This window comes from Schistocerca americana, chromosome 2 (genome assembly GCF_021461395.2).
Source record: "Schistocerca americana isolate TAMUIC-IGC-003095 chromosome 2, iqSchAmer2.1, whole genome shotgun sequence".
Lineage (NCBI taxonomy): Eukaryota > Metazoa > Arthropoda > Insecta > Orthoptera > Acrididae > Schistocerca > Schistocerca americana.
Window position 1 is genome coordinate 789,372,029 of NC_060120.1, and position 27,495 is coordinate 789,399,523.

Here is a 27,495-nt window from a genome sequence, read left to right on the forward strand (position 1 = left end):
CCTGTACGTTCGCCTGATTTCATGCCATTTGACATTTTTCTCTGGGGTAAACTCACATATGACGTATATGCACAAATTCTGACAACTCCGGAGGTTGTACTAACTGCAAACGTGTATTGTAATAGATGGTGGGAATTTCAAAGAGTTGATGATGTAAATAGAATTTCAAGGCAGTCTTTATGGCTACATTCTTTCGTGATTTTCTTTTTGTTGCTGTTGCTGATGAAATTTTGAAATGTAAGTGTGTATCATGACGTTAAACTCAGGACACGAAATTATTAACAATATTTATACTTCAGTTTTCTGTTTCAGAAATCCGTAGAATTTTTTACGTGCAATTTTCTTTCCAGTCTCAAGCAGCAGCAAGAGCTGAGCCGTTTCTGTAGTTAACTGGTGAAGCATCCTCAACTGCCACGTTGTTTGCCTTATAGCTGGTATGTCGGTCGAACCAAATGTAGCAAAGTGTTATTAGCATCAACTTTAAATTTAACTATTCTCAGTTATTGCGCTTTTGTAAGTAGACTTTCTTAGTAGCGTAGAGGTGGAACACTCTATCAGCCTGACGCGACTATGTGTACAACACGAACTTTCGCATAAAACAGCAGTCGTTTTCAAGTTCAAAACATATAAATCCTAAATTGTAAATATTATAATTCCTCCGAAGCAGCTAATGTGGTTTTGAAGAGTGAAACGTCATTGCATTCTTCTCATTTATAACGACAATAGCAGCAGATGTTACTACAATTCTGTTCGAAAATGTGATGTTGATACCATTATCTCCGTAATTGATATACGAGGCGTGTTTTTAAAAGTAAGTATCGTTTTGAAATAAAAATAAAACAAGTATACTTTGCTTAGAAACTTTATTTTTACGTGAAAGCCTGTACTTTAATCTATTTTCTACATAATTCTCACCAATACGAGTATTTAGGCTCTTATCGTATCGTATAACCAGCTTTGAATACCATCCTCAAAGAAATCTACCTCCTGATTTGCATAACATTCGATAATTGAAGTTTTCTGTAACAGTTGCGCAATGCACACTTCTTTATACTTGAGAAACTCATCACGTAACGTCGAAATTGTAAAGCGTCTTTTCTCTCACACATTTTCACCAACCTTCTGCACTAAATCGTCAGTAATGACTGAAGGTCGCCCTCTTCGTTCATCATAATGCACATTCGTATGGCCATCTTTAAAAGCCCTCACCCGTTTCCTTACCATCCCATCGCTCATAATACACTACTGGCCATTAAAATTGCTACAGCACGAAGATGACGTGCTACAGACGCGAAATTTAACCGACAGGAAGAAGATGCTGTGATATGCAAATGATTAGCTTTTCAGAGCATTCACACAAGGTTGGCGCCGGTGGCGACACCTACAACGTGCTGACATGAGGAAAGTTTCCAACCGATTTCTCATACACAAGCAGCAGTTGATCGGCGTTGCCGGGTGAAACGTTGTTGTGATGCCTCGTGTAAGGAGGAGAAATGCGGACCATCACGTTTCCGACTTTGATAAAGGTCGGATTGTAGCCTATCGCAATTGCGGTTTATCGTATCGTGACATTGCTGCTCGCGTTGGTCGAGATCCAATTGACTGTTAGCAGAATATGGGATCGGTGGATTCAGGAGGGTAATACGGAACGCCGTGCTGGATCCCAACGGCTTCGTATCACTAGCAGTCGAGATGACAGGCATCTTATCCGCATGGCTGCAACGGATCTTACAGCCACATCTCGATCCCTGAGTCAACAGATGGGAACGTTTGCAACACAAAAACCACATGCACGAACAGTTCGACGACGTTTGCAGCAGCATGGACTATCAGCTCAGAGACCATGGTTGCGGTTACTCTTGACGCTGCATCACAGACAGGAGCGCCTGCGATGGTGTACTCAACGACGAACCTGGGTGCACGAATGGCAAAACGTAATTTTTTCGGATGAATCCAGGTTCTGTTTACAGCATCATGATGGTCGCATCCGTGTTTGGCGATATCGCGGTGAACGCACATTGGAAGCGGTTATTCGTCATTGCCATACTGGCGTATCACCCGGCATGATGGAATGGGGTGCCATTGGTTACACGTCTCGCTCACCTCTTGTTCGCATTGACGGCACTCTGAACAGTGGACGTTACATTTCAGATGTGTTACGACCAGTGGCTCTACCCTTCATTCGATCCCTGCGCAGCCCTACATTTCAGCGGGATAATGCACGACCGCATGTTGGAGGTCCTGTACGGGCTTTTCTGGATACAGAAAATGTTCGACTGCTGCCCTGGCCAGCACATTCTCCAGATCTCTCACCAATTGAAAACGTCTGGGTAATGGTGGCCGAGCAACTGGGTCGTCACAATACGCCAGTCACTACTCTTGATGAACTGTGGTATCGTGTTGAAGCTGCATGGGCAGCTGTACCTGTACACGCCATCCAAGCTCTGTTTGACTCAATGCCCAGGCGTATCAAGGCCGTTATTACGGCCAGAGGTGGTTGTTCTGGGTACTGATTTCTCAGGATCTATGCACCCAAATTGCGTGAAAATGTAATCACATGTCAATTCTAGTATAATATATTTGTCCAATGATTACCTGTTTGTCATCTGAATGTCTTCTCGGTGTAGCAATTTTGATGGTCAGTAGTGTATTTGCCCATCACTGATCTGACCGTGAATTTCAACCGTTTTCACACTTTTAGCATTAAGAAAATGATTCACAGATCTATTTTACAGTCATCGGTTTGTCAATCGGAGGAGGCGTTTCAAATTCTCGCAAACAAACGTAAACATGCTGAATGATTCTGTAATGGTGTCTGTGGCCTCCCAACAGAGAGCGGGACAAAGCGCAGATGCGCCAAATGGCGACCGCTGTGCTGCAGCAACGGAATTTCAAAACGGTGCTTACTTTTAAAACATGCCTTGTAGCTATGAAAAGATATAAGAAGAGTTTTTCATTATTCCTTTGAGTGAAAACAGAATTGCGATACCTTTATCGGCTCGGGAAACATTTGTGGTTAACAGTTTAGCTGCATTACCTGTATTTTTATCTCGAACATCTTTGACCCATAAGCAAATTGAAAATATCTTCAATCCTTCAGTCCTCCCACATACAGTATCAGCAATTGCGAATTCATCTGCTGGACAACCAGTACACTGGGCTTTGATTGTAAAGAGCACAGTTGTAGAATGGGCCAAATCTCAAAAAGAATTTTAAGCATGCAAATGAGCAGTATTAAAAAAACTGTCAGGAATAGTGTGATCCGTATCTCCATCGAGCCGTTCCAATTTACATCCGCCATGATTTCCTTAAATCGGTTCAGGCAAAAGCTGGAATAGTTCCTTCAATAAGACCACAGTGCCGTCATTCCCCTGCCCTCACTCCACAGAAAAGTCCTAAGCCTTTATAAACATGAGATCGATGGGCTCTTTGGACCAGACATACACTGGATACCAAGAGATAAAGATAGGTGGAGATGGCGACCTAATGGAAGCGGATTAGACGAGCATTTAAAGTTTGCAGCAATTGCGTGGACGCGTCTGATCCAAAGCCGTAACGTACGCAACAATCTAAAAGGTGTATTTAACCAGCAGTGCGCGCCAAATAGCTGGTAGCGATTATGATGATTTATTGCCTCAAGAGTGGTGCATCATGTCGTTTCCTGTTTGTCATTCCACGCTCCCTGTCTAGTTCCTGGGCCATCCAGACTTACGCTAACGTGTTTCTATGCCAAAAATATCTCCTGAAAAACTTTTCTTTTTCACAGGGTACCAGTTTGCAGGCAGAAAATTTTGAACGACTTAGGTGAGTAAAACATGAACCAATTACATTACGCATGTTCGGAACATCGTTTAAGTGTAATATATTCGTCTGGATTTTTTACCAAAACGATCAGTGAACTCTGTTATGCACTCTAGCTGTTTTTCATGTCTCCCAAGACTATTTCTCGAAACACAAGTTTCACGGTACAAATTGCTATCCACATACACTAACCGATCAAAAGTATCCGGATACCTGTTAATGAACGTTAATATGGGGTGGGTCCACTCTTCGCCTTTATGATGTCTTGAACTCTGCTGGGGGGCATTTTCAATGATGTGTCTGAATGTCAGTGGACGGATGGCAGCCCATTCTCCTTCAGAACCCGCAACCAGAGGAGGTAGTGTTGCTGTACGCTGGAGTCGGAGAGAAGTCGACGCTCTAACTCAACCCGAAAGTGTTGCAGTGGCTTCAGGTCGGGACTCTCGGCAGGCTAGTCCATTTTAGGAGTGATATTTTCCGCAAAGCATTGCCTCACATATAATACTTTAAGAGCCGGCTGCTGTGGCCGAGCGGTTGTAGGCGCTTCAGTCCGGAACCGCGCTGCTTCTATGGTCGCAGGTTCGAATCCTGCCTTGGGCATTGATGTATGTGATGTCCTTAGGTTAGTTAGGTTTAAGTAGTTCTAAGTCTAGGGGACTGATGACCTCAGATGTTAAGTCCCATAGAACTTAGAACTACTTAAACTTAACTAACCTAAGGACATCACACACATCCATGCCCGAGGCAGGATTCGAACCTGCGACCGTAGCAGTCGCGCAGCTCCAGACTGTAGCGCCCAGAACCGCTCGGCTACTCGGCCGGCATTTGAATCATTTTGAATACTTTAAGACAGGTACACTGTCATGCTCACAGAAACCATCTTTGTCTCCGTACTGTCTCTCTACTGTGCACAGTACACAATGCTGAAAAATGAGTCCATATCTTCCACGTTTAACGTTTCCATAAGCACAATATGAGGACGACATCCTAACCACAACAAACATCCCCATCCGTAACACCGCTTCCTCTATACTTCATTGTTGGTACTAAACATGGTGGGAAGTCACACACTCCAGACGTTCACCAAATCCAAATCCGTCCATTGGATTTGTAGTCTTGTACTGCAAGGAAGCAAGGGAGAGGACGTTGTTATGGATGACCGGTATCCTCTTTCTATAACACAAATGCACACGTGGATTAGTATGGGTTCTTTATTTACATGAACTGGAAACTTAACTTGAATAGAGCCCGTGTGTTGTGGTACAAGCTTCTCAGTAAGTCCTCTTGCAGACTGATGTAAAGTTCAGCAGTAATCTCGCTTTTATAAACTTTAGTCTCTCACTGCTAGTCCCAATATAGGCACTAATATGGCAGCTTTGTACTGTCATAACCTGTGATGAACTATACCTGCTCTGTGAGTGAATAACAGGCGCCAACCTGGAAGACTGAGTCAGTGGGAGTATGAGTGACTGACGCCCTCAGGTCTGCGGCGGCGGCCTAAATACGAGGGGCGTTCAGAAAGTAAGCTCCGATCGGTCGCGAAATGGAAACGACTATGAAAATCCGATAAAGCTTTGCACAGATGTGTTGGGTAGTGTCTCTAGTATAACCCCAGTTAGCATCACGTCGCTCTTCTCATTTCTGAGCTCGCAGTGAGTGCGTAAAGATGTCTAGAAAATAGTGTCTGCCGCCAAGTACGAGGGCCTGGTGAGAAATTTCGCCTGAAGCTATGCAGCTTACATTACATAACTGTCGTGCTGTTTCTTCTTCAAGACAATTCTCAGCCGCATTCTGCAGGGGCAATGAAGATGCTCCTGCATCGTTTTCAAATGGAAATGTGAGATTACCCACAATACAGTCCGCAATTGTCTCCCCCTGAGTTTAATCTCTGGTCACATGAATCGCTGTCTTTGAAGACAACATTTTGACACAGACAACGAGGTGTAGGCCAGCGTGGAGAATTGGCGGAAAGCACTGGCGGCTGCCTTCTACGATGAGGCTATTGAAAAGTTGGTACAACGCTATGACAAAAGTCTAAGTCAGAACGGCGACTAGGTAGAGAAGTAGCTGAAAGGTGTAGCTAATTGTTAGAAGTAAAACATTTCTGATGTTCACTGTGGTTTCAATTTAGCAATCAATCGGAGCTTACTTTCTGAACAGGCCTCGTACATGCTGTCGAGAGGGCGTTGGCGGCATGTTGCTTGTCAGTGTGTCTCTGGCCTCTCTCGTGATAGGTGTGCTTGATCCAGCGCCTACTAATCGATCTTCGCATTGTTTTTGCCGACCGGTGTGCCAGCACAGGATTGCCACAGGTATAGCGCCATTCATCACCCCAGATCACTCATTCACAGCATCCACTGTTAACTGGCGTCGCTCTTTACACCACATCAAGCATCGCTTATCACTGACTACAGATATGTGTGGCTTATGACGAGCTGCTCGACAGTGTACCACATTCTTTTTAACTTCATACAAGTAATCACAATGCTCTCTGGAATGCTGGTAGCAGTTTGGACCTCACGAGTGATTCCTTCTGCTGGTTTCACGCGATTTTTTACAACCATCCTCCACAGTGCTCGATGGTCCTTGTTCGTCAGGGCTGCCTTCTCTTGCTTTAGCTGTGGTTTTTCCTTTGCATTTACTTGTCACAATTACTTCAACTGTCAACTTTGACAGCTTTATAAGAACTGAAATTCCTTGGCGGATTTGATGCTCAGGTGACATGCAGTGACTATTCCACATTCGAATCATTGAACTCTCCTGTCAACCCATTCTGCTGTTACTGATTCTCTACTGACAACACAATACTACTTTTATACTGGTGGGTGCCCTCTCGTGACATCTACTGGACAATTCCGTGTTTTCTTGGGGTGTCTGGATACTTTTCATTAGATAATGTGTATTCCCAAAAACATCCCTTATGAAGCAAGTAAAGTAGAGAAGTCTATCTGACATCAGGTGTAAGAAAATAACTTACCTTAGGAATCGACATATGTTTCCAGCAGTCGCAGTAGTGCTATAGTAACAGTACGCAGATAATGCCAGACCCAAACGTGTTGTATCTGATGTGGAGCAGAATGATACTTTGTGAAGACACCTACTACCTCTCTCAAAGGAGAGAAAATAATAAATGCGTTACGAATGAAAAACGTAGTAGATCCGGGATCACTCACACTGCCCTTCTAGCGGCAATGCAACTAGAGTACATAGCAGATTAATTGTTAAAATTCACAAGGTGTCTTTAAAGGTAAGTTAACATAAAGAAATGGTACAGAGACAACAGCAACAAGTTGCTTTTCATACTGATACTGTAAAGCAATCAGCTTTGTTTTGCCGGCCGAAGTGGCCGTGCGGTTAAAGGCGCTGCAGTCTGGAACCGCAAGACCGCTACGGTCGCAGGTTCGAATCCTGCCTCGGGCATGGACGTTTGTGATGTCCTTAGGTTAGTTAGGTTTAACTAGTTCTAAGTTCTAGGGGACTAATGACCGCAGCAGTTGAGTCCCATAGTGCTCAGAGCCATTTGAGCCAGCTTTGTTTTCACAACACTGGCAGAAAACAGTTCGTATGCTTCTACCGGTATTGGCACGTGTATCTAGCAGCCAAGTTTACAATTCTGGCTCCACCAAACCTCTTAGCCACCCTCCAGTCTTTTTAAGAGAACTACAAAAGGTGGCAGAATGTCATGACACTCGATTCGCATTCAGCAGGAGCTGAGTTCACATTCAGTCCGACCATGTAGTTGTAAGATTCCCATGATTTCCCCCAAAGCAACTAAGGTGGATGCTGCGAAGATTCCTTTGAAAAGGTCACGGCCGATTTGCTGCCTCATAATTATCCAATCTGAGCTGCGCCGTGTCTCTAATGACATTCTCATAGACGACACGATATCCTAATGATCCTTAATTTCCGTCCAAAGGAACAATTTGCAGTTATATTTCGCAAGCCATTTTCCCACGAGTAACGGAGAGTATATTGCGTCCAACTAACATTTCCCTCTCTCCACTTACATTCGGGAATGATGCCCGAGAAGAATGACTTCCGGTAAAAAGTAACATGAGCTCGATTTCTTTGATTTCACCGTCACTGTTGTTTCGTGAGATACAATCAGAAAATGTAATTTTTTGTTGAGCTCTTCTGGGAACAGAAGTTTTCTGTGTTACACAATGCCTGTCTTGTAGCGTAAGTAGCTGCAATTGGATGAGCATCTCCGTGATATTGTCGCAGACTTAACTTATCCGTGAGGGACGTCTCTCCTCCGTTAATCCTACCTAGTAGTGGTCCTAAACTGACGAGTAATTCTTAAGAATCGCAAGGTTTGTATGCTACCTCACTTGTGAGCGAATTCCATTTCCTTACCATTCCTCCAACGACCTTCTCTCTGGAGGCCGCTTTTCCTATAAGTTTTATATGGTAATTTCACGATAGATCACTCCAGACTAGTAGTCCGAGATATTTTAAATATGTGACTGTTTTAGTAACTGATAATCGTGTAATTAAATAATAACGAATTTTTCCTCCTATTTATACGCACTATGTTACATTTACTTACGTTGAGGGTGAACTGCCAGTCCCTGCACCAAGTTTTACTACTCTGTAGATCCTCCTGAATTTCAGTATATTTGTCTGGCGTGGGAGGACTAGGAGAGATTCACTGACGGTCGTGCAGGAAATAAAGACGGAATGAAGAAAATGGAGAAGTCTTTAAATGGAACCACATTAACAATAAACCGAGAGCAAGAGAATGTTGTGTGCTATTCGTTCAGAACAGAATTCAACATCTTTCACTAATCAGTTGCTGTAGCTGATGAACAGTTTGGACTTTAGGGTGTTTACAGCGCAGTTGTAAATTATTTAAAAATACCGAATGGTCTATCATTCAGGTCATCAGAGTTTTGAACATTAAGGAGGAAATGATGCTCCGCTGTTGTGTAGGAGTGTTTCACGACTGATGTGCTTTACTTTATGTCACTTCCGTACCTTAGTCAGTTAAGAGATCTTCTTTCATGGATAATATTCAACAAAGGGCGACACTGATAATTTTAAAAAAAATCAAACTAGTTTTAAAAAATTATTTTAGTGTTTTCAAAATATTCCCCTTTCACATTAAAAGATTTTTGCATTATATGAAACCAGTCCTTAAAGCAATGTTGCCACTTTTTTCTGAGGCATTTCAGAAATAAAATGTTTATAATGTTCCCCTGCTGAACCTGATGACGAAAAGTTGAATCCATGTATTTTATCTTCAATTTTGGAAACAAAAAGAAATCACGAACTGTATGCTGGAGGGTCCATGGAGCTGACCTTCAGGGCATCCAGATACTCAGTTGTTTGTTTCGCCGTATGCGATGGTGCATTGTCTTGTTGGAAATTTTTCATTGACTTTTTCAAAAATTTGCGGTAAACAGACATTTATGTATCAGTCGGCATTAACTGTACGTCTGCCTTCTAATGCCGTAGTACCAATATGGCCCGTTTTATAAAAAAAAAAAAGAAAAAGAAAAAACTAGCTACCATTTTCTACCAGCACCGCGAATTCGTCGTCCTTTTGTAGGCATAGGTTCTATTCGAAAAAACGTTGAAGTGAACGACTTTTCGTTGCAGGATCATAACAATGAATCCAAGCTTCATCACCATTATCGACAGTCCAGATCAAATTTGAAGAGCTGTCTAAGAATTTTTTTTTCAATTTTTTTCTGCAGCAAACAATGCATCGTTATTTTTGACGGGGAATCAGTTTATGTGGCACCTATCGACAACCAAGTTTTCTCACATCTAACTCTTGACGTAAAATGTTTTGGATTTGACTCATACCAATGCCCAATGTCGTTTGAATAAATTCGTAAAATGTCACTCGAGCATCGTGAAAACATTGCTGGAACAGCGGCAGTATTTTCACCAGTGACAGCACTTCTTTGGCGTCCTTCAAGAAATTCTTCACTAAGAACGAAACCGATCTCTTTTAATTAGCTGTACCAATTATTAATAATTGTTGCTTTGGGTGTAGCTTGTTGCCAAATGCATTTCTACGCCGATCTTCACATTGTTTAACCGTTAATCGCTATTCAAACCCGTAAAAAATCGTAGCTCAGGAACGTTCTGTAGTCAAGGTGGGTGCACACAAAATCTTTCCACGATAATTAACAAACGATTAGAGCAAATCGAACAAACTATACACCAATCAACTCACAAAAATTTTGAAAGTAACTGTCACATATAAACGAATTTCATTTGTTATAGAACCATGACATTCTAAAAATTTTCAGTCGCCCTCTTAAGCGTATCCTTACACTGTAGGCCGCACGTGGAGTTGCGGTTTGGTGGAAGAGGGGGGGGGGGGTGTCTTGGTTGTCGGTTTCTAGCTAGGAACATGAGACGAAAGTTTTTGGTTCAGCCCGGGTCAGCGGCCATTTGTATAGGTATTCCAACATCTGTGATACTATAGCTATTTTACAGTATATTAAATAAGGTTTGAACGACGAATCGGAGTAGGCGCCTAGGCAAATTGTGCAAATCATTAATTCCTTTTGCAAAAGATGCTAATTGGGCTGAAATTAAAGCTTAGCCAATGGCACCATTTTTATGCGCACCGCTCGGATTTTACGAAGCGCGCCCCTTATATATTTTATACTTGTGTCAATAAGTTCAACTTTTCACTAAGATAGATAAATAGATAAATTCAAAACGAAACTTTTTTAATCCAATAACGTTTAAGCGTTGTCGAAGTGCTACGGTTTAAACTCGAGCTAAATATAGCAAGTAAAATTCATTCTTAAAGTGATCCAAATAAATAAATTAGTTCTTAACTATAAAACTGAATACTCACTTTCAAATGTCTAGTTTCATTCAGACTGTAAGTGCAAAAAACACGTTTTTGTGAGTTCCTTTGAACACGTCACTTCTATGGTCAAGCTAATGCAAATCGTTTCAAATTTTGTAAGAAAGTAGACAAATACCTGTGATCAGTGGTCGTCCAGTTGTTTTTTGGAAGCTTTAACCGTTGCTACTATGTAACCAACATGGTTCGAAAGACAATGAAAAGCTGTAACGGATAAGTCGTCGCCCGAACCAACAGAAATCTACATCGGTTGCCACCCTATGGCGGTCTAATGTCAAATTTATGGTAGAGTAAAAGTTGGGAACCAGAATGAAAACTACTCCTACCAGAGTACAACAAGAAGCAAATTTGTCCTAGGCAGAGTTAGTGAGGTAAAAGAAGGGAACTGGCTTTTCAACTTATCTGTCAGCTTCAAAAACATTTAAATGAAAACATATTGACATATTCTAGCTTTTTTACCAGTTAAACCTTTCTTCCTCAGCGCAGTGAGCGATCTTAGCTGAAAGGTGTTGGCACACCTACATCTTGCAATTTATAGGCTAAAGTCCGTCCTGAACCCAAAATCCAGAAGATTCACCAACCGTAGTAAACAATGTATAACATCATATGACTCAAGAGCATACACGTAATAGCTAAAAAAATTTCTGAAAGGTATAAAGTTTGTTGGATTTGTTCCTGGAGGATGAAATCATGTAATCATGTTACTTTACTTGACTCGATGCATTGTAACACATGACATGGGTACTGATGTTGTTGTTGTGGTCTTCAGTCCTGAGACTGGTTTGATGCAGCTCTCCATGCTACTCTATCCTGTGCAAGTCTCTTCATTTCCTAGTACCTACTGCAGCCTACATCCTTCTGAATCTGTTTAGTGCATTCATCTCTTGGTCTCCCTCTACGATTTTTACCCTCCACACTGCCATCCAATACTAAATTGCTGATCCCTTGATACCTCAGAACATGTCCTACCAACCGATCCCTTCTTCTAGTCAAGTTGTGCCACAAACTCCTCCCCAATTCTATTCAATACCTCCTCATTAGTTATGTGGTCTACCCATCTAATCGTCAGCATTCTTCTGTAGCACCACATTTCGAAAGCTTCTATTCTCTTCTTGTCTAAAATATTTATCGTCCATGTTTCACTTCCATACATGGCTACACTCCATAAAAATATTTTCAGAAACGACTTCCTGACACTTAAATCTATACTCGATGTTACCAAATTTCTCTTCTTCAGAAACGCTTTCCTTGCCATTGCCAGTCCACATTTTATATCCTCTCTACTTCGACCATCATCAGTTATTTTGCTCCCCAAATAGCAAAACTCCTTTACTACTTTAAGTGTCTCATTTTCTAATCTAATTCCCTCAGCATCACGCGACTTAATTCGACTACATTCCATTATCCTTGTTTTGCTTTTGTTGATGTTCATCTTATACCCTCCTTTCAAGACACTGCCCATTCCGTTCAACTGCTCTTCCAAGTCCTTTGCTGTCTCTTACAGAATTACAATGTCATCGGCGAACCTCAAAGTTTTTATTTCTTCTCCATGGATTTTAATACCTACTCCGAATTTTTCTTTTGTTTCCTTTACTGCTTGCTCAATATACAGATTGAACAACATCGGGGAGAGGCTACAGCCCTGTCTCACTCCCTTCTCAACCACTGCTTCCCTTTCATGTCCATCGACTCTTATAACTGCCATCTGGTTTCTGTACAAATTGTAAATAGCCTTTCGCTCCCTGTATTTTACCCCTGCCACCTTTAGAATTTGAAAGAGAGTATTCCAGTCAACATTGTCAAAAGCTTTCTCTAAGTCTACAAATGCTAGAAACATAGGTTTGCCTTTCCTTAATCTTTCTTCTAAGATAAGTCGTAGGGTCAGTATTGCCTCACGTGTTCCAACATTTCTACGGAATCCAAACTGATCTTCCCCGAGGTCGGCTTCTACTAGTTTTTCCATTCGTCTGTAAAGAATTCGCTTTAGTATTTTGCAGCTGAGACTTATTAAACTGATTGTTCGGTAATTTTCATATCTGTCAACACCTACTTTCTTTGGGATAGGAATTATTATATTCTTCTTTAAGTCTGAGGGAATTTCGCCTGTCTCATACATCTTGCTCACCAGATGGTAGAGTTTTGTCAGGACTGGCTCTCCCAAGGGTACTGATATAAACGAGTAAAAGAGCGCGAATAAGTCAAGATATTTTGTTTTAAGCTACCAAATAAGTCGAAAAGCTAGTTCCCTTCTTTTAAATCCCTAACTCACCTTTTTCCGTACTTCATTCTCGTTCTTTCGTAATATATATCATTGCAGTTGATAATAATATGGACATTGCACAAACTACGTCAAAGCGCAAGGTAAGCTACATACTTCATTTTACTAAATTGTTCAATTCATTATTGCGATGTCCTTTCTAGGAAACACAACGCTAGACCCATCTTCACCCATTGGAAGCTAGTCTTTGACTTTCAAAAAGACCCCTACCGGCTATTTAGGTACGTTGCTACAGCGTGGAGGATGCTGGAGCAGGTACACTCTCTCTCTTCTGATGAAGAAAAAAAAAATGAGTCCTAATGTAAAATAAAGAAAAGACTGCCGATGTTATTCCATCAATGCAACCGGAGCTTTGCGGCCTTAACATAAAATATTCTGACGGAAGGTCTATGCGTCCACCATACCAGAAGAATACCAGTGAAACATAATTCTCTACAAATCGACTGAATGGAGTGCCTCACTCAACAGTCGTCGCAAGACTCATGATAAAGTATGCCTATAATTTTTGACAAATACAGTTTAAATCACTTATACCTCCAACGCTGACTCAGAAGCATAATCATCGTCAGTTGCATCAACACACCCACTGCTGAATGAATGCTTCCTCTCGGCGTTTCCGTGCGTTACCGGTATGTCTTCATCTATACCTTGTATTAATGTTGCACCTGAGTATTTTGTAACGTCATCTATCTCCCTTTCACCAGGGCGTTGCTTCATTCCTTTCTTTTTTCTTCGAGTGCAGCATAGAATTTCCTTGGCCCACCTACACCGTTCGTTCGCCACCCTGGCTTCCTCACCTCGATGTCATAACATCACAGCTATAATTATGTCTTTCATGTTAGACTTTCCCTGTTCGTTTTGTTTTCCTCTCTCTTCTAGTAATTCGCAACATGCATCTCACTGTTACTCATCGAGTAACTTTCAGATTCTGACGGTTTTCGCATTAGAAAGTCAGTGTCTCACTGATATAAGTCAGAACTGGTGACGCATACTGATAATAAACTCTGCATTTCAGAGACATCGAAATCTAAAAGTCTATTTGGTTAGCCAACAGCGGTTCAGGTCATACAAACTATCCTGTTTGTTTTTTATGTCCATCTAGCCATGGCCTTAAGCTGCCATAAGTATAAAATTTATCCACTGGTTCTATGAGTTCATTGTTCTTTTGAACTATTTTCTTATCGATTTGTCAGCTGAACATTATTCTAAAACCAGCTGAAAAATGCTCCAGTCGGAGCACGAAAAAGGCGAATACGCTCCTGTTTAAAAGAGTCTGACACAAAAATGAGGAACCAGCTCCCTCAATTCACATTCCGAATTGGTCATCAAAAATGTTGACATGCGAACGTATTCGCGCCCTTTTAACATACGAGGGTTGGAACTTAAATAGTAGCAACTACTTATTCACAACCGCTACAAAAGAGTTACATGTTTGCACCTGTTACTGTCCTTGAAAGTAGTCACCAGCGTTGTGTAGAACCCGTTGCCAGCGATGTGGAAGGCGTGATATACCGTTAGCAGAGCCTGTTCTGTTGGTGGTGCGAATGGAGCGGTCTACTGCCTGTCGAATCTCTGGAACAGTTCTGAAGCGAATGCCACGAATGGTTCCTTCATCTTCGGAGTCAAATCAAAGTCACAAGGACGTAAATCCGGGAGTATGGTGGATGGTACAGTACTACCCAATCCCATCGTGCGTTGTATACGCCCGCGCATTGTCGTGCAAAATGATGGGTGGGTTGCGCAGGAAATGTCGCCGCTTCTTTCGCAAAGCTGGTCGCAGGTGACGCTCCAAAACCGAACCGTAATACTTTGCATTGACGGTCTGCCGTGGAGGAACATAATGCATTAGGATAACACATCACAGTCGTAAACGATAATCACCTTAACTTTAGACCGCTCCACTCGCACCATCAACAGAACAGGCTCTGCTAACGGTATACTACGCCTTCCACACCGCTGGCAACGGGTTCTACACAACCCTGGTGACTACTTTGAAGGGCAGTAACAGGTGCAAACATGTAACTCTTTTGTATCGCGTTGTGCATAAATAGTTGACACTATTTTAGTTCCAATCCTCGTAGAATATTCTAAATCCTTTTACCTAGTCTCTCTTTGTTGTAAAGCCTTGGTACTCACCATCTTCCTCTCACTGCCTGTATACCACAGTCTCCTTTTTCTTCCATCTCCCAATGGCACTTTCTCTGTCTGTCTCTCACATTGTCACTGTCTTCATCAGTTTCTCTCGCTCTTCCTTATTGCTGACTCCTTCCCTGCCACTTTCACTGTCACTGTGACCCAATGCTGCTGCATTTGTCCCATTCTTGTTCTCTCCTCTTTCTTTCTCGCTTACAGTCTGCTGTCTTTCTCCTGAGCCACAATTGTCTCCTCTTCTCACATGTCCTTTAGGGATGGTTTGCTCGGATTTTTTACGCCTAGGCCGAGAAACTTTAACACGTGGGTGTAGTGAATGGGGAAAAGTGGGCAAATTGTTCTCGTTGAAGTTCGCCAGTCTGGTTGGGGGTAGCAGGTCCTGCCCCCCCCTCCCCCCCCCCCACAACCTATATTTGGTCTCCACTCATCTCTCTTTTTTAGTTCCAATGTCTCCTCTCTTTTTTGATCCCACTGTTTTTGTCTCTGTCCATCTCTTTTTCTCTTTTACGGCCACTGGCTCTCACTGACCATCAATACCTCCTTGCTCTTTGGCTCTAACGGTTGTTGTCTTTATACATCTTTCTTTCTCTTTCACTGCCACTTTCCTCTCTCCAAACATCACTATCTCCTCTCTCTTCCACAGTCTCTCTCTCTCTCTCTCTCTCTCTCTCTCTCTCTCTCTCTCGCTCTACCTCTGCTACTTTCTTTCAGCACAAAAAGTGTGAAATGTCTGCACGCCTAAATTTTTGGTGAGTTTGGTGGAATAAGAGTTGAGGCAGCTGGTTCCCCACTTTTCCGTCAGATTCTTTTAAAGAGGAGCATATTCACGTTTTCTTGTTTCCCGACTGGAGAATTTTTCACCGGTTCCCTTTTTCCCTGTTACAGCAAGGTGTGCTGCTTATATAAAATGAATTCTGTAGATCAGTAACATTTTGACAGTTAATTCATATACTTCGACACATTTACACACTGTGACACATAGAAACAACTAATAAGTACACACAATATAAGTTTCACACAAAATTGTCTCTCTTCTGGCGCAAGTTTACTTTTCACCACATTACACAAAAATGCTCAACTTCTTAGGCTACATGTACAATATACTAAAAATTGAAGCGTTTGATTCGCAACTACAATTTCGCATGACAAAATAAATTTTCGTATATAAGGTGATTACGCCGCCAAGTGACACCGTTGAATCATTTCCAAATCAAGACAGCCTGTATAGGCGTAAAGTACCCATTTACAGAGACATCGCGTCATAAAGTTTTATTGGTCAAAAGTGGTGACTTAAAACATAGTTTGGTTACCCAAAAACCGTTGCAATCGTCTCACTACCTCTGTTCAAGGTCCTTCTATGCCTCAGACCGGATGTTAAGTGCTTAAGCATGGTAACTTTCAACCTGCTAATTTCCGTAACGGGTAATGATATCGAGAAAAAGATTCAAGGTTCCCCATCTTAAGAACATACAGCAAAAAAATTTCGACTATTTGTCTCGAATAAAAATTTGGAATTACAATTGGTACTTTTGGCACCCAAAAATCATGTTTTTTTGTGTGTATCTCAATAAAGGATAAAGATTTCCGAAAACGGGTCAATGGTGTTTCTAGATTAATGTCTGCAGAATTAACATAAAATTTGAGCCATTTTCTACTGTTAGTTATTTATATAATTGCAACCTACTGTTCGAAAACGGCTAAAAATGGTTTTTGTAGTTTTCTGCGTAAATACGGTAACTTTGAGACTCTGGATCTCGGTAACGGACAATGATATCGAAAAGATTTTCTAATTTCCGAAGGAAAATCAGCTCAAGAACACATGTTAAAAATTTCAACGGTTTACCATGAATAAAAATTATAGAAGTGATCATCCCTACAACTGGTACTTTTGGTACACAAAAATTATGTTTTTTCAGGGCTATCTTGGGAACCACCCAGGAACAAACGATGCTTTTATTAACCGCCTATGGCCTACCTTAGACCAAACCTAACGCAAAAGGACCAAGTGTTTGCTCAGTTTGCCTGGGCTGAAGAAAGTGTGTGCTGTTTAAATGGTAACCCTGTACTGTAGGATAGCTAGAGTAAGCCCGTTCTTGCGATAGGTCTACAAATCGTCGCTGAGCCCAGGGATACCCGAAAGACTTGCCGCCCTCTTATCTCTGTGATCAACAGAACCCAAGATACGACCCCCTGAAAAGTCACATTTCCGCGCATATCTTTTTGGAAGATGTTGGTACCGTGCTATGACGAGCACGGACCAGTCTTATCGTAATTGTTTTTAATCTTACTTCCAAATTCTTTCTATTAAGTTATGTCATTCATTATCGAAGTTTATCTGTTGTTATTGTCGTCGTACCCGGTCCGAAGACTTTTTCGATGCAGTTCTCCTCTTTGGTCAATTCTGTAATCTCGTATAACTACTGAAACCTGTTTCTATTTGAACCTGCGTACTATATTCCCGCTTTGGTATCAACCAATCCCTTCTTTTAGTTAATTTAGTTTTAGAAGAGACTTTACAATAATTAAATGTCTATCTGATGTTGACAAATGTCTCTTTTTCATCTTTTCTTGTTATCAGGTAGTAAAAGGATGAGCAGTCAGTCACAAATAATGTTTATTGCATATCCAGATTTCAGTCACTGTGTAGTGATCTTCAGCGCAGTAAATGTAGCTTAAAACATTAAAACCACTCAGATATGCACATAGTCACAACTGGACTACTCATGTCAAAGGTTGAGTTCGCTCTCTGGCTTTAATATTTCAACTTACATTTACTGCACTGAAGATGGCAGGCCACGTAGTGACTGAAATCTGGATATGCAGTCAGCATTATTTGCGACTGACTACTGTACCCTGCACTACCTGAAATAAGTACAGTTGCTAGGCACAGCTGCTTCCAAGTGGATTCAAACTTGATTTTCTTGTTATTCCAGGCTGCATTTTATATGTAATCTACTTCATCCAAGTCAGTTATTTTGCTGCCCAAATGGCAAAACCCATCTACTACTCACTTTCTCATCTAATTCTATCCGCATCAGATGATTTATTTTGACTGCTTCCCATTACCATCGTTTTTATTTTGTTGCTGTTCATCTTATAACCTCGTGTCAAGGCAATATCTGTTCCTCAAGTTGTGACGTAAGTCGTGCAAGAGGCCAGTGCTCAGATTTAGTATTCATTTCGTTCCACTGATCTTCCAAGTCCTTTGATCTCCATGATAGAATTACAGTACCATCGGCAAACCTCCTCCCTGAAACTTAATTCCGTTTTAAAATCTCTTTTTGATTTCCATAGCCGCTTGCTCAGTGTACACATCAAATAACATCATTTTCATTGTCTTCGGCTCTTACGACTGCAGTATGGTTTCTATGTCTGTTGTAGATAACTTTTGCCTCTCTCTATTTAATTTCAAAGCATCTAATCCAGTTAACAGTGTAAAATGTTTCCTCTAAATATACAAACGCTATTAAGGCGGGTTTGCCTTTCCTTAACCTGTATTCTAAGTAAGTCGTAGGCTTTTACTGCCTCGGGAGTTCCTAAATTTCTCGAACCCATGCTGAGCTTCTCCCAAGTCCGCTTCCACCAGGTTTTCCATTCTTTGTAACCACGGAGCTATAACACTTTTAAGGAAGATAAGGACATTAAATTGCAGAATTATCAGGGTATACGTTGCACAATAAGCAGAACATTAAAAAATACACGAAGAGTCACAAAAATGAAATTTTATAAGATGATACCTGCACCGTGTCCTTGAATGCGGGGCTATGAAGAGGAAAGATTCTAGCCATGTCCAGCCGGCTGAAAAGAAATTTTCACGAAGAGTCAAAGGTTGCACTGCGGTGAAAAGGGTTCCTGATGAAAACATTAGACAAGACGTGAATATTTTTGTAGTAGATCACAAAATATAAGAACATAAACAAAACTGTAAGGGACATGTGGAACGAATGCAATAAACAAGGATTCCTGAAATGGTCTTACAATACAAACCCATAGGAAAGGAGGTCATATGACTGACAGTTACAAGGCAGAACTGAGGCCAGAACAAGTCGACGGGCCTAATCTGGGAAAGGCAGAAGAAGATTTTGTAACTGTGGCTTAATAGACTCATAGTCCGTTAATAGTCACACTTGTGAGCACCAGCCTTCTTTACAACAGGAATTATCACATTCATCTTGAAGACTCAGGGTATTCGCCTGTCTCGTACATGTTGCATACCAGGTGGATAGTTCTGTCATGGCTGGCTCTTCCAAGGATCTCAGTAATTATGAAGGAGTGTCGCCTACTCCACGTGTCTAGACACAGGTCTATCAGTGCTCTGCCAAATTTTTCTCGTAGTATCATATCTTACAGCTCATCTTCTTCCTCTTCTGTTTGTGTAATATTGTCCTAAAAATTGTTTCCCATTTTTCAAAACTGATGGGCATTATTTTGGTTATGTATTCCCATACGCGTGCAATAAAAAAATTCATTAAAACCTATGTTTGAAAATGCTTTGTTTCCGAGGTAAGGCCTTCAGAAAATTGATATTCACCGGAACGTGTTTCTTCCTGTAGATATAGCCCACTACGTATTCCTTCCACAGTACAGCTTTCCATAGTTTGCTTAGGACTGTCTTGTCATCTGAATTTTTGATATTCTTACAGTTGCTTCTCTTTTGACCAAATATTAAGTTAATTTTCCTATGTGGCATCTATCTTTCCCCTAGTCATGCATGCTTTTACGGCTTTACATTACTACGCTAGCCATTCCACCTTTGCCATTTTGTAGTTTCTGTTTATCTCATTTTCGAGGCATGTGTTGAGAAGAAATACTGTGCAGACTGACAATAACAAAAAAAGCGTTTCTGAAGCATCGAATATAAACTTAAGTTTGTGGAAGTCATGGTTTCCACAGAACTATATTGTCACTCTATTAAACAACCAGTTTCGGTCAGAAACAGACCATCCTCAAGTATTATGCGACATCATTAATGAGATGCCGGGTGTCACATTGTACCTGAGGATGGTCCGTTTCTGAGAGAAACTGGTTGTCAAACAACAGCTTTATACAAATCATGATTTTCCAAAAAATTCTAGAAGCTGTAAATCATAACGGAGGAAAGTTCGGGGGCTAAAAATTTTAGAGGGAGGCTAAGACTCGAATACAGTATCGGATTCAAATGGATGTAGGTTGCTGTGGTTATGTAGAGGCTTGCAAAGAATAGACTAGCGTGGAGAGCTGCACTAAAAATCAGCCTTCGAACTGAAGACCACAAGGATTCCTGTGTAAATTTCCCCAGCATTTCTGTTACACTTTGGTATGGGCTGTACGGACGTGTTAGATCCTAGGAGCGTGCCTCCAGATTCGCTCGTCTGTCGTACCTGCTCGATAAGGACTCGTAACGCTGGGGCACTGCACTAGAGCTTGTGATTCTAGTGTGTTGTACGCGATTTCCTTTTCAAACGCACAGTATCCCATGAAACTCATACTACAGATATCACTTGTTAGTTCCACTTCAGATCTCGTTTTAGTCACGTACTCCAGATGTTCATTACTAACCTTGTAATCGGGTACTATCGGATAAATTCGCTTTGTTATGATCTTAACCAACATTTATCGTAATTTAAAGGTAGCTACTGTTCATTACATATTCGTCGTCCAGTCTCTCAATCAAAATTGCTTAGAGCCCCTCAGATATCTGTAAAGATACTCTGTATGGCCGAGTCTTGATGATTTCTCTATGATCTGGTACAGTGTTCAACGCTTTTCGGAAATACAGTATCACACATTATCTACCTCGTCGTTTGTTTACAAGCTCTCGTATGTTAATAACTCAGTGTTTTTATGTATGGTGCAGTTGGTACATCATAAGTGGCAGAACAGTTGCCCTGCCAATGTCCCGTTTGTTTCAAAGTAATAACCAACGTCCTGGGAAGTCACTCTGAGAGTATAATTAATGGAATTTGAATATCTTATTTTTTAATCATAGTTTTTGACGGAAAGATATTAATTTTTTTTTAGAAAGGATAACTGAAATCAACTAACCGCAGTCCTAAACAGGGTATTGTGTGGAAATAGAAGCAATTATAATACACTCTGTACGAGTGGATGGTTTCACGGCGATATGTACTGACAAAATTCTCTCGAGCTTCCAGCCACGTCAAGTTTCTTAAATTAACGAGCTTCCGGCCGAGTACTCCTCGGCTACTGTCAAGTGATGATTGTTTTCTGGTTGCTGCTAGCGACCTTATACAGCCGCGCTGTGACATCACTGGTGCTGCACGCCGTGTATGTCCGTGTTTTCGTCGCGCGCCCTCTTCACCCGCTTCATCCTTCCGATGGCCGTGTCCCAAGGCGTGCTTACAAGGGAACCTCCCCATCACACCCCCCCTCAGATTTAGTTATAAGTTGGCACAGGGAAAGGCCTTGAAAAACTGAAGATCGATCGAGAAAACAGGAAGAAGTTGTGTGGAACTACGAAAAAAATAAGCAAAATATACAACCTGTGTAGTCCAAGCGCATGGTATGCAACATCAAGGAACGTGTGAGCTTACGAGCGCCGTGGTCCCGTGGTTAGCGTGAGCATCTGCGGAACGAGAGGTCCTTGGTTCAAATCTTCTCTCGAGTGTAAAGTTTGATTTTTTATTTTCAGACAATGTTTTGACAGAGCACAGGGAAAATTGTGCGACTGTGAAACTGTTGCATTCATTTGTTGCAGTTTATGTGACAAACTCTTATGTTTTCATCACCTTTTTGGGAGTGATTATCACATCCACAAGAAAACCTAAATCGGGCAAGGTAGAAGAATCTTTTTACCCATTCGCCAAGTGTGCAAGTTAGATGGGTCGACAACATATTCCTGTCATGTGACGCACATGCCGTCACCAGTGTCGCATAGAATATATCAGACGTGTTTTCCTGTGGAGGAATTGGTTGACCTATGACCTTGCTATCAAATGTTTTCGGTTCCTATTGGAGAGGCACGTCCTTTCGTCTACTAATCGCACGGTTTTGCGGTGCGGTCGCAAAACACAGACACTAAACTTATTACAGTGAACAGAGACGTCAACGAATGAACGGACAGATCGTAACTTTGCGAAAATAAAGAAAGTAAAATTTTCACTCGAGGGAAGACTCGTACCAAGGACCTCACGTTCCACAGCTCCTCCCTCTAACCACGGGACCACGGCGCTCCGTAGCATACATTGTCCTTGATGTTGCCTATCTTGCGCATTGACTACTCAGTTTGTATATTTTGCTTATTTTTTCATAGTTCCACACAACTTCTTCCTGTTTTCTCGATTGATCTGTGTTCAGTTTTTCAAGGCCTATCCCTGTGCCAACTTATAACTAAATGTGAGGGGGGTGTGATGGGGAGGTTCCCTTGTTAGTTATCTGTAGCCACTACATGTACTCAGGGTGTTGTTACAAATTTTTCTTTTATTAACCTATCCCAGAAACTATTAGTCCGTATAATAACTCAGGTATCCTTGAATGCAATATTGTGTCCGTTTTCTACAGCATGCATTGCTACCATTGATTTCTCAGAGAACTCAAGTCGAAAGCATCTCTCGTGCTCTACACAGCGCTGTTTAGTAGCATGCACGGTCTGTCCGACGTAAGACTCTCCACACCCACACGGCCATTTACATACTACTCCTGTTGTTCTGAAGCCTACATCGTCTTTCACAGGACTCAAAGGCTGTCGAATTTTTGTTGGAGTACTGAAGATCGAATCGATTTTATGCCTCTTTAGGAGTCGAATATTCTTCCCTGTTACTGGCCCACAGAACGGCATAAACGCGAGCTTCTTGGAGTGCTCCTCGGGGTCCTTCTGCTTCCGAGGTTTTGAAAAGACAGCTAGCGAAATCTGGCGGTTGTTGTAGCCGTTTTCCTTGAATACTTTCCTTAAGTGGCTCAATTCCTTCGGCAGGGTTTCAGCGTCTGAGACGGCTTCCGCTAGATGCATCAAGGTCCTCAAAACAGAACGTTTCTGAGACGAATAGTGATAGCAGTTAACGTATAGATATCGGTCCATGTGGGAGGGTTTCAGGTAAACATTGTGGCTGAGACACCAATTTACTTTACGGTGGACGATGTCATTAAGGAACGGCAAGGCACCATCTGTCACTACCTTTGTCGTGAGCTTGATGTTGTCGCGGATATTATTGATGTGATCCAAGTATTTTCCCAGCCGCTACGGTCGCAGGTTCGAATCCTGCCTCGGGCATGGATGTGTGTGATGTCCTTAGGTTAGTTAGGTTTAAGTAGTTCTAAGTTCTAGGGGACTGATGATCTTAGAAGTTTTGAGTCCCATAGTGCTCAGAGCCATTTGAACCATTTTTGAACCATTTTCCCAGCTTTTCATGTCAGTGAGATCAGACAGCGAACATGTCGCCGACCACAACCATAAAAGCAGCTAGACATTGCAGGAGCCATGTCCAGGGCGATTTCCTCAGAGTCCTCCATAAACAGATTGGTTATAAATGGAGCTAATAGGCTCCCTATCACGACACCATCCGTCTGATTAAAATATTCTCCGCCATACTAAAAATACGATGAAGTCAGAGTGTGCTTCAAATTACACAACAGTGTCGTCAAGTAATCAATATTTTTTAATGTCGAGTGGCATAGTTAAAGTTGAAAAAATGTGTTGCAATAATTACTTTTTTGGATTTTTTGGATAAAGTGAAACAGATGTCCAGCATTCAAACGCCCCAAAGAATCCCGAAACTAGCCGACAGAACCGACTGTTAACAGTCCTAAGATTGACGTAGCATAACTGCATGTTGTCATGCGTTGCACCTCTTAGTGTGACGAAGCCTCAAATCCTGTAAAGGATACTTTTTCGATCTTTTTCACCTCTCTCCTAGACAAATGGTAAACTACTGCTGTGATTAAACTGTGCAATAGGAGGAAGGCAAGCCATTGTGAGAACTAGGCACAGATGTTGGACAGTGCACAGCAGCCATGGTTATTTGGAGCTGGAATCCGTGCCCGACTGCTGGAAGTTTCTTTCTGTAACTCGAAAAGGGCTGCGGAATGGAACGACGATGAAAAGAATGGAGACTATTTCAGCAAAATCGTGCAGACGTTCCTATCCACCTTGCGCGCAGCGAAGCTCCAAAAACTTCACCGAAAAATTTCTCACGAGTAGCCCAGCAACCAAACAAACACATGTTATTTACCGATTGTTAACACCACAGCATTTCCTGTAATATTCAGCACTGCTTAGTCTGCTGTTTAATATAATTACAACCATTTCTAGGAAAGCTCGACAAAAAGTAATGAATAAACAGTCTGCCATTATAATGTTATTACCATGTGTGAATGTGTACATTATCTTCGTAAAATTCTGCTTTAATTAAATGAGTTTTGTTTCCGAAAAATTAATGATCAGTGCAGGTTCGATCTGCGAAAGTCTTCAAATAAAAAGGGGCACAATCCTTCTGATATTTTTCAATTAGAAATTTTCAGTTAATGCTGCAAATTAGTTACAATCTAAGGCATGCACACACTTTATTCAGCATGTAAACTTCACTAGAGATATTCAGATTTAGGTTATGACATGTTCGATATGCCTGCCATCATCGGTGATGATGTGGAGCACACGAATAGCGAAATTCTACATGACCCGCCGAAATGTCGGAACATAGATGTTTTCGATGACCTCCTGAATGGCTGTTTTCAGCTCAGCAATGGTTTTGGGGTTATTGCTGTACGCCTTGTCTTTAATATATCCCCACAAAAGGGTGTCGCATGTGTTCAGATCCGGAGAATATGGCGGCCAATCGAAGCCCATGCCAGTGGCCTCTAAGTATCCCACATCCAGAATGCGGTCCCTAAAGTGCTCCTCCAGGACATCAAACACTCTCCTACTTCGATAGGGTCGAGCTCCGCCTTGCATGGACCACATCTTGTCGAAATCAGGGTCACTTTGGATAATGGAGATGAAATAATCCTCCAAACCTTTCAGCTACCGTTCGGGAATCACCGTGCCATCAAGGAATATCGCACCGATTATTCCGTGACTGGTCATTGCACATCACACAGTCACCCATTGAGAATGAAGAGACTAGTCGATCACGAAATGATTTTCAGTCCCCAAAATGCGCCAATTTTGCTTATTGAAGAAGCCATCCAATGAAAGTGGGCTTCGTCACTAAACCATATAGCGCATACTAATTCCCATCACGCCCCGCGGCCAAACGTGGTGATTGTACGTCCTAACGCAAATCGTTCAGAGGCTATGATGGTTTTATGTCGTACAGTTCAATAATTGTCACCTTGTACCTCGCTGTTGTATAATGCGTTACTATGAGAACCGGAGATCGTAAACGAGTGGAGCACAGGCATGGAGGCTTCAGGCGCAACATCTTGATATATTCTCAGCGTTTTTAAATTGGTTCTTCAAATGAATTTCAAAATTTCCTTTCAAATTTTAGATATATCTTATCACTTATTTCTTTCTGATACTTACACATCGTAATAACAGTAACATATAGCTTGTAGACCTTTTATGCCACATTTTAATATCTGCTGCTGAAAATTAAAGTCAACGTAAATTATTAGTTCTTTATTGGTCTTTTGCCATACAATCACTCATATAAAATATACATTAAGAATATCAATATTAAGGTGCTCGGGTGGTCGTACAATAAGAATGAGTGTGTAGATTCAATTTTTATAATAGTAATACAATAATTATTGCTGACGTACCATAAGCACTGAAATCATAATTTTTCATTCATTGATGTTATATTTTTCTATGAATGTACGTAGGACATTTCTTATTGTGAACATGCACTTTTGTTGACTTAATTTATCACTATTTCGTAGATGGAAGCTACTCCTGATCCCAAGTGGGTGCTATTATACACTGGGAGAGGTACACTTTTCCGTCACGGATTACTCAATAGCTCCTCTTGGTGATTCCTTAAGGGGGACAAACAAATAGCAGGAGGTTCACATGAGCAACTACATCATTTCTACACTGACAATAAGGCGCATCACGAAGACCGAGGCGGTACAGATGGCTTGGAAAATTCCCGTAGTTTAGCCACATCCTTATTAAAGTGGAGATGTTTCTTCTGCTGTAGTTTGTTTTGTGAAAGCAAGATTTCAAGGGGATCTTGGCTTCAACTGCTGCGTAGTGATTGCCCTTTAACTGCCTTGATGAAGTCCAGTCTCCTTAAAATTGAATCGGTTATTTATGAAAGGGCTCATGTTAATGACAAGAGCCCTTTCTTAATTAAAGCACGGTTGGCAGCAGTGATCAAGTAACTAGTTGTTTCTGTTCACTAGTCTGTGTAGTTTTTAGTTCTGTTCCTCTCTCTTCATTGTGACTGTTATTGCTGTAGGTTAGTTTCAAGTGATATCTTTAACATAAAATTAATTTAAGAGTTGTTAAGAAGATTTCGTGTGCTCCTAAAATTGTCAGAGAGTGATAATGACGTGTTGTTATTGTTGTTGTTGTGATCTTCAGTCCTGAGACTGGTTTGATGCAGCTCTCCATGCTACTCGATCCTGTGCAAGCTTCTTCATCTCCGAGTACCTACTGCAACCTACATCCTTCCGAATCTGCTTAGTGTATTCATCTCTTGGTCTCCCTCTACGATTTTTACTCTCCACGCTGCCCTCCAATGCTAAATTTGTGATCCCTTGATGCCTCAGAACATGCCCGACCAACCGGTCCCTTCTTCTTGTCAAGTTGTGCCACAAACTCCTCTTCTCCCCAATTCTATTCAATACCTCCTCATTAGTTACGTGATCTACCCACCTAATCTTCAGCATTCTTCTGTAGCACCACATTCCGAAAGCTTCTATTCTCTTCTTCTCTAAACTATTTATCGTCCATGTTTCACTTCCATACATGGCTACACTCAATACAAATACTTTCAGAAACGACTTCCTGACACTTAAATCTATACTCGATGTTAACAAATTTCTCTTCTTCAGAAACGATTTCCTTGCCATTGCCAGTCTACATTTTATATCCTCTCTACTTCGACCATCATCAGTTATTTTACTCCCTAAATAGCAAAACTCCTTTACTATTTTAAGTGTCTCATTTCCTAATCTAATTCCCTCAGCATCACCCGATTTAATTTGACTACATTCCATTATCCTCGTTTTGCTTTTGTTGATGTTTATCTTATATCCTCCTTTCAAGACACCATCCATTCCGTTCAACTGCTCTTCCGAGTCCTTTGCTGTCTCTGACAGAATTACAATGTCATCGGCGAACCTCAAAGTTTTTATTTCTTCTCCATGAATTTTAATGCCTACTCCGAATTTTTCTTTTGTTTCCTTTACTGCTTGCTCAATATACAGATTGAATAACATCGGGGAGAGGCTACAACCCTGTCTCACTCCCTTCTCAACCACTGCTTCCCTTTCATGCACCTCGACTCTTATAACTGCCATCTGGTTTCTGTACAAATTGTAAATA

General features: G+C 41.4%; 1 protein-coding gene across 3 annotated transcripts in view; it reads left to right on the forward strand.

Moving 5' to 3' along the window:
- LOC124595237 overlaps positions 1 to 27,495 on the forward strand; it is a 179,759-nt gene that overhangs the window by 23,426 nt on the left and 128,838 nt on the right. For all 3 annotated transcript variants that reach the window (XM_047133894.1, XM_047133896.1, XM_047133895.1), the window contains exon 2: positions 3,767 to 3,804. In XM_047133894.1, the coding sequence (XP_046989850.1) occupies positions 3,767 to 3,804 (38 nt within the window). The remainder of the gene's footprint in view (positions 1 to 3,766; positions 3,805 to 27,495) is intronic.